Below are 13,162 nucleotides of genomic sequence, written 5' to 3' on the forward strand. Positions count from 1 at the left end.
TTACTCTGAAGGCAAACATGCTCATATTTCTGCAAAAGTATTACTGAAGTGTGAAGTGTGTGTAAGGAGTTTGTTATGTATTTATTTATATTTATTTAAGTATACTGTAAACAGTTGTTATAAGTTAATATATTGTTCATAGTTTGAAGTTAAAAGGTTTGAAGCCAAGTGTTTTGTATTTATTTTTATTTATAGTATACCTCAAACAGTTAATATATTGTTAAATTTAAAGAAAACTATTTGCCTTGGCAATAAATAAGCCTAATGTCTTTAATTAAAAAAAAAAAAAAAGTATCGGTTCTGGCACCGTTTAGGCACCGGTATCGTTTTAAAAGTATCGGTTATGTACCGGTATCGGAAAAAACCCAAACGATACCCATCCCTACTGGCGAGTGGTAAAAGTTTGAGGGTCTGCCACGCCCACACCTTTGAGATTTTGAACAATCCCTCAATACAATTATACAATATCCTATGCGTTCTCTATTCCGTCAAATATTCCATTCGAACCGTGTTTTGTGATGTATTGCGCAATGATATATTCCATTCTAAAGTTAAAACAAAACAAAAACAAAAACCTACCAACAACAATCTCTTTGTCAGTCAATCTTGGTATGATGCCTCGTATGTCACCTATTGGCTAGGCTATGACGTATCCGTCCTAAACAATGAAATAGCGCCTTTCAATAGTCAACCGCACAATTGAAATTCAAATGATTTATCTTTCCCGTTAAGTCGGATCCTATCACAAGCTTATGGATTTGTGCCGTAAAATCTGAATGTATGTCTATGATGCTTCATGTTCAACTACTGGCTATTATCCAGACAATTTATGCCACAATTCGTCGGGCTGACTACTACACTAGTTTCTCACACTCACCAATACACCGGTTAATAATTAGGCCTCTGTCCGTCGGGCACAACAGTATGTGTTCTTGAAATTGCCTTGGGCAACAGGACTTAGTGCCTAAACCACACTACTTTTCAGCTACTTGTTTCAGTTACTTCAAAAACGTTTTCACAGTCTGGCCTTCGTTTCAATTACTTTAGGTTTTCTGATACAATTCTATTACCACACTACTTCGGGCTGATTCAGTTACTTTAGAATCTTTAGAAAAATTGCACAGAGCTAACCCACAGCCAGACACCTCCTGCTTATTAATGGAATAAAGACATGAAACAGATTATTTCTATTCTTAAACCTCCTTTCTAGGTTGTTTTAAACGTGCACATTTCCTGAAAAAAAAAGTTTTTTTAGTAGAATACTTACCAATTCCCCTCTTCTTTTTTTTTTTTTTTGAAATTGCCAGATGGGCTGGCTCGCCAATTGTAAGAAATGAAGGAGGTTTCTTTGTTTCTGATGCAGCAATCTTTATTCCAATAATGTGCAGTGACGAAGCAGCCTTACTCCGGATTCAGCGGTGTAGGACTGAATCACAAGCATCCACAATTCAAGCCATATATACTGTTTTTAAGACCACTCCTAGTCCTAGGCTTCTAATGTAAATGACCTAGGCTTGTAATGCAAACAGGTCTGGCAACCTTTTGTTGTTGTATCTGATAATCTGGTTTCTCTGTCTGAGTCTGAGATGGTTCTCAATGGCCTCCCCCATTCCCATACTATGATTAATTGCAGTCAATCACACCTCAGTTTGCTTCCTGACCCCAGGTGTCTGAGCAATACCAGTGTGGGGACTTTTCCTTTGTGACCATGATAAGATAACCATTTTGGGTATTCCGCTGGTGGTCACAGCAGCTGCTTGATCATGAATCTTACAATAGGATGACAGTTTGCCACCCGGAAGTACCTTGGCAACCTTTGTTTACAAACATTCTGATTAGTTCTATAGGATCAAACAAGTACTTCTATAGAACATTATAGGATCCTTCTAGAACATTTTAGGATCAAACAAGTCCTCTGTGTTTCTCTATCCACTGCTTCACTCACCCTAGAAGGATCTTCACTCTGACTTCTTTATTTGTCCTTGATCTCTCATTGAGGGCTGTTATCTCTCCATCATACCAAAAGCCCCGCTCTTCTGGGATCTCCAGGTTGTAATTCACCATGACCACTTGTCCAACCTTGAGCTGGTCAAAGCGGAGCAGGGTCCGAGCCCGTGGACGCACATCCTCTGGTGTCATCTCTACTACGCCATTCTCTGGGTAACTGGGGAGAAAGAGTATGACTGTTAAGATTACCACCAATTATGATTGCTGTTGGTACTGGTGATGACAGTATGGCAAACTGATGTTAGCATATGTATATTAAACCGTGAAAATCTGGGCCTTTTCTCTGCAAAAGATAAGATTGACACCAGATTGGCTAATTTAGCAACCTTACATCTAACTATTTAATTTCTTCTGTTCTGTTCAACCTGACGTTCAACCTAACATCTAATGATTCTGTTCTGAACAAATGTGCAACCATGTTTACAATAGCAGAATTAACCTTCCTAAGATAACTGCAAGCTCCCATATTTATTGGAAAGTCCATATGTATTCAGAGGGGAAAATGATGGTCAGCAAGTCTACGAGTCATCTTTGAAAGCCAGATAGGGCTGAGTACTGCGCATATCATTCAGTAACATTGCTGGAAAAGGCTTCCTATGAACGTGAAAAACTGAGATCAAGAATAGCACCTCCTGATGAAGTTATGAAAGTGCTATTCAAGGTATAACTCGGAAAAGAAAAGAATGGGCGGATAAACAAAGCTGGAGAAGGGCATAGACATACAGGTGCATCTCAATAAATTAGAATATCATCAAAAAGTTGATTTATTTCAGTAATTCTATTCAAAAAGTGAAACTCATATATTATATAGATTGTTTACACACAGACTGATCTATTTCAAGTTTTTATTTCTTTTAATTGTGATTATTAGTGTGCTTGTCCGAAGGGAAGCACACTATTGTTCTTCATAAATTTTCTTTATTCCGCCCGTTTTTCTTGCATCGAATCAGGCCTCGCTCGTTCGAGGTACAGACGCCGTTCAAACACCGAAACGTCCGGCCAGATCCGGTGCAACCTGCTATATCTTTTCGTGGCGGTTCTCCTTGCCACTCCTTTTTTATTCCTCTTTTTCATCACCTTTTTCTCTCATAGACTAACATGGGGGAATCTTGAGCCATTGTGACGTCACCCACTCTAGGACAAGAGACTTTATTTCTGTAACACGGCGGTGGCATCAAAATAAATAAATGACTAGCTGGGCTGAGAGTTTCAACCTCCTCTTACACAGACAGCAAGAGACAGGGTTAACACAACACACACAGCCATGGAAGTGTAAAAAGCAAGTGGAAGTATAAAAGACAGCTTGATCAACAACTCATTCGCGAACACCATTGCTACAATATGCGAAGCAACTAGCCTAGCCCCATAAGCTAAGCTATTAGCATACATGCTAGCGGGAGCTAACATGCAACTGGCACACAGATTAAATGTCTGTGCGATTATTTCAACTGCCATACTGGAGATTTCGGTTCACTACCCCAAGTTTTCGCAAGGTACATTCCAGTACGTTTCAGACAATAAAACCAACCTACACCAAAGAATTTTAAATTTTGTACACATTCTGTTCAAAAGACAACCATACTCATGAGCTGCCTGTATTCCAGACAAAGGTTTGCCTTTGCAAGAAGTAGGCAATCTATCTGGCCAAAAATCGACAATTTTAACAATCCCAACCATCATTGAGCCAAATACACCTCTAGGCTACATCAATTAAAAACAGCTGTGTAGACCACAGCGATTTTTCAATGTAATTCACGTCTGTCTGTAGCTAGATTTAGAACAGTGAAGGCAGCGTTATTCATGTTGCTGAAACTTCAACCTCAAATGAATTCAAAGATGGCGGACCAAACTCCACATACCATGGTGTTTGTATATCAATGTAATTTGTTTGACATTTTTTTCCCTTAGATTTTTAAAGAGTTACTGGGTAATAGACACTACAATCTGAAGATTTAGTTGTTGAAACCAAAAAACATGTTTGAGGTCTGCCAGGCAACTATCTAACGCTAGCATTGTTAACTACACACAAAACAGAGGCAAATATAACGTGTTGGTTCTGTAAGCATAGTAACCATGAGCTAGGAACGCCCATAAGCAACAAGAGATTCCCTCCTGTGTGGCTTGTGTGACTATAGAGTAACCATACACACCAGGGTTTTTCCTGCATAGAAAAAATGTAGGCGCGCGCCTAAGCCGTTTTGCCGAGCGCCTATGAAAAATCCCGAGCGCCTATAAGGCAAAAAATGCGCGATGAAAAAAAAAAACTGTCATCTATGCGTCACTCATGCAATGCCTGTCAGGGAATAGGTTCTCAATAGTATGTTTCAAGATTCCTACAGCCGAATCATCGTTCTGTTTTGATCAGTAAACGAGTTGATAAGTGTGTCTTCTTCTTGGCTGATTAATACGCAACTGTGAGTTGCGCGAATGGACAAGCTGCCAATCACTCAATCTGCGTATGCATCCTGACTGTCAGTCGGCGGTGATTTTGAGCATAACATTTGACTGCAGTTAGAGACTATTTCCCAGATAATTACCATCGGTGACAATAACAATTTGGTGACATAACAATTAATACGCAACTGTGAGTTGCGCGAATGGACAGAGCGGCAAGCTGCCAATCACTCAATCTGCGTATGCATCCTGACTGTCAGTCGGCGGCGATTTTGAGCATAACATTTGACTGCAGTTAGAGACTATTTCCCAGATAATTACCATCGGTGACAATAACAATTTGGTGACATAACTATTTGACTGCAGTTAGAGACTATTTCCCAGATAATTACCATCGGTGTTTGTAGCCAACACACTTTTAGGCTACACCCTGCCTTTTCACTATAGCTTTGACTCTGAACTTCGTAAATAGGCTATAATAAATGCTAGTAGGCCTATTAAAAATATATTTAGCCTAAAATTACCGTGAGCTTGTTAAATCATTTTACCAGGGCACCAAAAGGCGGAGGGTGAAATGTTCACAGGCTGGTTGTGACCTCTGTACCTGACTTTAAAACAAAATAAAAAAAGAATATTTTTCCGCAATTAAGTCGTCCTTGGTTTACACACATCAGCACTTTACCATAGCCACCATTATTTCTGAAATGGTGAAAAAAACTACATTGATATCTACTAATAACACAGTCTGTGCGTGCGAAGCGCGCAAAATCTTTAGGGGGGGAGCACCGAAGACCCATTTTGACCCAGGAAAAACCCTGCACACACGTATGTAGATAAAAAAAACACTGCTGCTATATTTAGACCACATGAAGACAGAATAAATACAAAAATGACTGGAGTTGTTACAAAGCTTATGGTTACCATCAAAGAAATAGAATACTAAGAATGACAACACAAAGTTCCTTTACAATAATAGAAGAGGAAGCAATCAATTCTTGGTGACATTCATGATGAATTGTGAAGTTGAGTTGATTAAACATTTTATAACTATCACAAAAAGTATTTTAAACTCTTAATGAATAAATACACTCTTTACATAGCTGGTAACAAACGTCATTTGTAACTAGCAAAATAGCAGTCAATTTAAGCATAGCATTCAATATATAAATAAATATATTTAGTTTCTATTTTATATTCTATTTCTATTGGTCAGCATTAAAAATACACTTTTATTAAGTCACTTGACGGATTCTAGTACTTTAATGCATATACTATCTTTGTATGATATCTTCGCAAAACAGAGATTACTACATGCGGAAATAGGTATTGGGCTCCCCTACCATTGCAGACTGTAGTTTACTTTTTATTTACACCACTCGCATTAGCTCTGTGATGTCCAGCTCTCCATCTCTGCTTCCCTCTGACACCAACACTTTATCTGCAAGTGTGCTGTCTCCCCTTCATCTTGCTGAGGTTCAGGAGAGCCATGTTGAGGAAATCATCAGAAAAATGAAACCCTGTACCTGTACCCTGGACCCCATTCCCACTGCTATGCTCAAGTTACACATCCCCACTCTCAGTCCTCTCATCACCAAAATTGTCAACCTTTCCCTTCAGTCAGGCTGTGTCTTACCGGCTCTCAAGGTTGCTGTCATCCGTCCCCTTCTCAAGAAGCCCACCCTGGAACCGGAGGTCCTAGCCAACTACCGGCCTATCTCCAACCTTGCCTTCCTGTCCAAAGTGCTAGAGAAGGTAGTTGCTTCTCAACTTCAGGACCACCTCAAACACAACAACCAGTTTGAAAAATTCCAGTCAGGATTTCGTTCAGCCCACAGCACTGAAACCGCCATGCTCAGGGTGACGAATGACCTGCTGATGACAGCCGATGCAGGATCACCCTCACTCCTCATCCTCCTGGATCTGACTGCTGCATTCGACACAGTGGATCACACGATCCTCCTACAGCGCCTCCACACCACCATTGGACTGTCAGGCTCTGCACTCAAGTGGTTCCTCGGCCCCATCCTCTTCATTATCTATATGCTCCCCCTCAGCTGTGTCGTCAGCAGACATGGGATGTCCTTCCACTGTTATGCCGATGACACACAGCTGTACATCAAAACTGCCTCAAGCCCCTCTGCTGCCATGTCATGTCTCACTGCCTGTCTTGGGGAGATAAAGGCATGGATGAGAAACAACTTTCTCCAGTTAAACAGCAGCAAAACCGAAGCCCTTCTTGTTGGCACTCCGCACCAGGTTCAGTCATCCTCCATAACTCATCTCACCTTCGACATTCAGGTCATACCCCTCTCCACTACAGTCACAAATCTAGGAGTTAGGTTTGACCCTCACCTGACCTTCAACGATCATATAAAGTATCCGTGCAAAATCTCCTTCTATCATCTCAAAAACATCGCCAAGCTGGATTGGACTACTGCAATTCACTGTTCACTGGGATCACTGGCAGGAACATCCAAAAGCTGCAGTACATCCAGAACAGCGCTGCCAGGATCCTGATGAGTCAGGAAATACAACCACATTACCCCCATTTTACACTCACTACACTGGCTCCCTGTCTCATCCCGCATTGACTTCAAAGTCCTCCTACTCACACATCAATGCATAAACGGTCATGCTCCCTCTTACCTCCAAGAACTCATCACTCCCCAAACATCAAACCGCACCCTCAGATCCAAAAACAGTTCGTTCCTGCAGGTCCCAAACACTACGCACCATGGGCGACCGGGCCTTCTCCTCTGCAGCGCCGCGACTGTGGAACAGCCTCCCGGACCACTTAAGGGCAACACAGACACTAGACTGTTTTAAGACTGGTCTAAAAACCTTTTTATTCAGAAAGGCGTTTCCTACTTTTCAAAAACGTATAATTTTTTTTTAAAACTGTGCTTTTGTTGCCGTTTTTAACTATGTAGCACTAGAGTGTTGATAAGAATACTGTCGTAAATACAAATGATCCTTTGAGCCCCCCCCCCCCCCCCCCCTGCTCAAACAATATTTGTCATGCGGCAGTCAAAGTTTGCACAAGCATTGAACTATGAATAGTAGCATGCTAAGATAAAACAAAATCTGAACCAGTGACAATATGCTGCTAACACCTGTCTATAAAATATAGGAATGTTGGGGGATTCTTTGAAAGGACCAAGAACAACTAGTAAACCAAATGAACCTTACAGAACTTGAATTACCCTGGCACAAAGTGAAACTTTGGTGGTAAGCTAGCCAACATAGCTAGAGCGCAACTAACGGAGCAGCTCTCATTACTAAAATTGATGTCGGAGTGTGTTGTCAAGTCTAGCAAGTTTGTAAAAATGGGTCGACTAGGCTTATGATCCAATCAAGCCAGTCAACAACTTACATAGCCAAACATCAAGCATGCACAACAACACAAGATCATAGCAAGCCAGCTAATAAGTTATTTAGCCAGTCCAACAGCAAACACTGCATGAAATGTGGGATTTACGACAGTTTTTGACCCTGTGTATTGCCGTAGAAGCCCACATTGGTGTGAACCCAAGCTATTAAAAAGGTGACAAACAGTTATAAACCTTGATAGATAGAAAAATCTTTAATCAATCAATTTTAAATATTTCAGTAGCGGTGGGTGTCTAGATTACGACAAGTAACTTGTTTGGATTTCAACTGAAACATGTTTTCGGTTTTATCCCGTTGTGTAGTAGACCAACACGCAAAATGAGCTGATACACGAGGTATTGTGTATCAAGATCCAATCGTGATTTAGGCCTACCTGTGGTACGTGTCAAGAGATTAGCCAAACATGACCAAGTATGATCTCTATCAAAATCCGTAATCTCTCGTGAACATCTCCTCACTCGGTCGTCAGCTGTCGTCCCTGTGATAAGCGGGTAAACCTCAATTTAAAGAGGGATAGAGGTATCGGTGTCGGTTGAAAACTGTATGACCCTCACAAGTTCTCGTTGTGAAATCGAATTCGCTCAGTTCGTTCCATGACAGTTTGTACACACAGAAATAAATGGCTGTCTAGTACACTTAATAACGTTCTACAACTGTAATGTTTTGCACACATACAATTTAAATACCCCTTTTGGGCTGGAGCGTACATTGTTTAAAATCCGTTATCCTGATTGACACCGAAATCTATATTAAGTAACGTGTACCAGCGCGTAGGTGTTTATAGGTCGTAGGTGCTAATAGGATGTCTATGGTGCTAATAGGTCGGACAACATTTTTAACTAACATCTTCTCTAAACTGGCAACTTGGAGAAGCCTCTGTTCAATGATTGGCTGAGGGGGTGGGAGGCGGGATCTGCTGCTGCTGTCTTGAATTCAACGTGAGGGCTCAAAACACCGTTAAACTGAATTGGATGACAGTTTTTTTTTTTTTAAATCGCAGACTCTTTTTTTTTTTATTTAGGCGCTCGAGATTTTTCATAGGCGCACGGGAAAACGTCTTAGGCGCGCGCCGAAATGTTCTCTATGCAGGAAAAACCCTGCTTGGCCAGGCCTAGCTTTTGTTATGTTAATTGAATTGACCTGGATTGAAAACAACTCACCCCCCCCCCCCCCGCCAGGGGAGGCACCCCGTCACTGCTTCACTGATTTTAAAAAACCTGAAAGTCACAGGTTCGATCCCCACTAGTGGCAACCATGGCCCGAGTTGCTTAACGACAGTCTTAATGACTGTTATCAGGGTAAGCCTGACTCTGTATGATTACATGCCAGAAACGAATCTCAAGAACATTAAGGTAAAATAATAATATATAAGTTAGGAACATTACACATAGCCTAAGTTAAAACGTTTAAACACATACCACCATAATCATGTGAGATAATTCGACAAGATATTGAAAGACAACTCACTGCTTCGTCAAATAAGACAGATCAACTATATATATATATATATATATATATATATATATATATATCTGGAAACCACTTACAGATTCCGATTAGCTAAATTTGCGTCTGGATGGAAAGGTGTTATCTTTCCCCATCCCACCCATGCTAAGCCATTTATAGCATAACCTGCGATCTACCGTGGAAAACAGAAGGCAGGCAATTTCGACGTCTCATCTTTGCTCCTTGAATGTCGATATGTAATAGTATGGTGTTATTGAAACTTACTACGTGTAAAAAAGACTAGAAATTGAACGTTTATTATTCAAGTCTAAAGTTTCTAATGTTGCCTCGGGCGCCTTTAAGTGAACATAGGCTAATTAAAACTTCACATAAGTCCACTAAACAATTCCGATTTCCCACCTTCCAGTAACAGAAGAGAAATACCCCAGAGGAGGGAGGAATGATAAACCAGTGACTTGGTCGCACCGACAAGCTAATTCATCACCAGCAACGTGGCTAAGCGGTTAGACACAGGTACACAGTACCATTAACCTGAAGAGCGCAGGTTCGAAGCTCACGTAAGATTTCAAAATCTACCTGAAAAGACACAGGTTAGATATTCACGAGTGGCAAACATGTCCCAAGTTGCGAAATGACTATCTCAATATCAGAGTAATCTTGCTTTTCGTGCAGTGAAAAAGGTCAGCTCTGCATCTTTTATCTGTTTTACCTCTTGCTATTACTACCGCTAAAGCCAGTTCAAGATATACTGTTGTTGGATCTCTTGCTCGGTCACTGTCTCTTTTTCTCTTCCTTGCTTCCTCCAAAAACGTCTTCTTTGGTCTTTTCACTGGATCTGCAATGATGTCCATACTGAGAAGAATGAGCTAGCTTCCTCTTATAGCTATCTCAAGGGTCTGACCTATAGTTGTTGATCTGTGAGGTGGTGCCATATAGCATTACACAGGTCTCTCGAGGTCTCGTGCACAGCCAACCAAAGTTATGCATATACAAGTACAATTGACCCTTCCGCGACCACTCCCCAAAACGCTAACTGATCAATCATAGCATAGCAACGGTTACTAAGCTCGGGACCTCAGTCAAGCGAGCCATTTTGATGAATGGAAGTCAATGAGAGAGACGTCTGCTCGAGAAGAGAAAATGAAACGTTGCGCTTATGGAGTGTGTAGTTCTGACAGCCGATATCCAAAAAGGCTGGAGGGAGGGGTAACATTTGATCCCTTCCCGAAACCCAAGACCCAGAGAGAGAAATGCCTGCTGTGGATCAAACAATGTGGACGACCCCCCCCCCCCCCCCCCCAATCAGCTGAATGTCAGCAACGTAAACAGAAGCACCTACGTTTCTTCCAAGAAGCTGTGTCGCTAAAATCTGCCCACTGCATCGAAAACGTGAGAAAACCCTTGATTAAAATACGATTCAGTTTTACCACCTTACATGTTTGAGTAGCGGCGACTGTGTAGATAATAGAACACATAAACATAGCTGGAATGAACCTGTTAGCCTTAGCATTTGTCTGTCTACAAACACGGCATGTAATGTCGTGGTTGTAGCCTATATAAGCATATTGCAGACCCTTTTGCCTGCTTCGATCTGAGATATTGCCGTTTTTCCAAAAAATGCTTGTGATTTCCTTGGGTAGAGCTGAAATTGACACGGTTGAAAACATGTTGCCACGGCATTCATACCAATGCTGAGAACCTGGGAAACGTGAATGCTTGACTGATATAGCAACCTTTGCTAAGGGGGGTGGAGTTTGCGGAAGGGTCCATTGTTAGTGTGTTGCTTTGACTGCTAGACAGGATCTTATTGATATCTACAATAATGTCAATTTATTTGAATGGTCTTGGCCAGTTTTTACTACTAGGTATTTAAGTTTCTCATATTTCACAAATATTAATGTTAAAATCTCTTAACTTTTAGAATATATAGAATATAGACTTTATTTGTCATTGTGCATTAGATACACAACGAAATTTGTTTGTGCAACCACTACAAAAAGTGCAGTTGTACTGGGTGGAGGGTAGTGTGATTATTAAGTTCTGTGATGGCCCTGGGGATGAAACTGTTCTGCAGTCTGGAGGTGCGAGCTGTAGTGGCCCGGTAGCGCCTGCCAGAGGGTAGCAGGGTGAAGAGATGGTTTGCGGGGTGAGTCATCCTTTAAAATGCCACATGCTCGGCGGAGGCAGCGCGTCCTAAAGATGTCGTCTAGGGGAGGCAGTGGAAGTCCAACTATTCTCTCAGCAGACCTTATGACCCACCTGAGGGATTTCCTGTCCTTGTCTGTGCAGTTGACATACCATGCAGTGATACAGTATGTGATCACACTTTCAATGCAGCAGTGGTAAAAAGTCTTAAACAGCTCGGGAGAAAAGTTGTTTTTCCTTCAATATTCGCAAGAAGTGTTGTGCTTTCTTAACTGTGGCAGTTGTGCTCATCACCCATTTCAGGTCCTCTGAGAGCATAACCCCCAGGAACTTAAAGCAGGAGGTCCTCTCTAATTCCTCACCATTGATGATGAGGGGTTGAGGGTTCGCCTTTTGCCGTCTGAAGTCGACTATGATTTCTTTTGTCTTTCTGACATTCAGAAAAATCTCTTAGCTTTTGGTCTTGTAGTCAAGCACATTAAGGCTGTTTCGATATAATTCAGTGTCAGCTGGTTATTTCAGACCCACTTTGAGACACTTCTTTTTTTTGTGTGAATTGTACTGCCTCCTGTGTTGTCTGTGCTTACACATAGATGAAAATGTGTCCCTACGTCTGCTCATAGAGTTGGTAGGTCATTTATGTAGAGTGAAAACAATCAAGGAGCCAAAATCAAACATTGTGGTATAGCGCAGGGTTTTTCCTGCATAGAGAAAATGTAGGCGCGCGCCTAAGCCGTTTTCCCGGGCGCCTATGAAAAATCCCGAACGCCTAAGGCAAAAAAATAAGAGTCTGCGATAAAAAAAACTGTCATCCAATTCAGCTTAATGGTGTTTTGAGCACTCACGTTGAATTCAAGACAGCAGCAGCAGATCCCGCCTCCCACCCCCTCAGCCAATCATTGAACAGAGACTTCTCCAAGCTTGCCAGTTTAGAGAGATTGTTTTTTATAAACCAGCTAGCGAGCAGTTGCATACATTATCTAGCTAGCTAGCAGTTGCCTACATTATCTTAAAAAAACAATACTTTGATAGTAGGCTTAGAGTTTTATTTAAGCAGTGTGTGTGTGTGTGTGTGTGTGAACCTATATATCCTATGTGTGATGGTAAGAATAATATTAATGCCATATATACAATAACTGACTTATGAGAGCTATCCAAAGACTGGTGGCTGCCGATTTAGCAGTCAACCTACCTTACTCTGTACGTTAAGATGCTTTTTAGATGCCTGGGAAATATTTATTTTCTATAAATAACAGCTCACCTTTATCTTTTTAACCAGATTTGTAAACAGGTCGCGATCAACAGGCTCAATAGGCTACCTTGGTTAAACATCAAATTACGGTAGAGTCATGCTTGCATTGCGCTAAATAATTAGACAGCTTACATTAATACGTGGTGTTTACATAGTCACTTATTGTATATGGCATAAACACCTTCACTAGTTGTTTTAAGCAGATTTGTAAGCAATTCATCTTCATCAAAAATGTTCTGAATAGTATGTTTCAAGTAGGCTGCAGCCGAACCCTCATTCTGTTTTGATCAATAGTAATCGAGTTGATAAGTCTGATCTATACGCAACTGTGAGGTGCGCGAATGGACAGAGCGGCCAGCTGCCAATCACTTAATTACTCAACCTGCGTATGCATCCTGACTTATATATATTCATGGCTTTCAATGTATTAAAATATCTGCAAAGTTGAGAACTTACACAGGTTTAGGCTATTACTTGATTTGTCTACCCCTTTGAACGAGTACCAGT

General features: G+C 41.1%; 1 protein-coding gene across 1 annotated transcript in view; it reads right to left on the reverse strand.

The window, feature by feature from the left end:
* The window catches only part of uhrf2 (ubiquitin like with PHD and ring finger domains 2), a 161,895-nt gene that overhangs the window by 88,849 nt on the left and 59,884 nt on the right, over nucleotides 1-13,162 (reverse strand). Inside the window, exon 4 of the mRNA XM_080848064.1 lies at nucleotides 1,946-2,164. Within this exon, the coding sequence (XP_080704190.1) occupies nucleotides 1,946-2,164 (219 nt within the window). The remainder of the gene's footprint in view (nucleotides 1-1,945; nucleotides 2,165-13,162) is intronic.

This window comes from Sprattus sprattus (assembly GCF_963457725.1).
Source record: "Sprattus sprattus genome assembly, chromosome: 11".
Taxonomy (NCBI): Eukaryota; Metazoa; Chordata; class Actinopteri; order Clupeiformes; family Clupeidae; genus Sprattus; species Sprattus sprattus.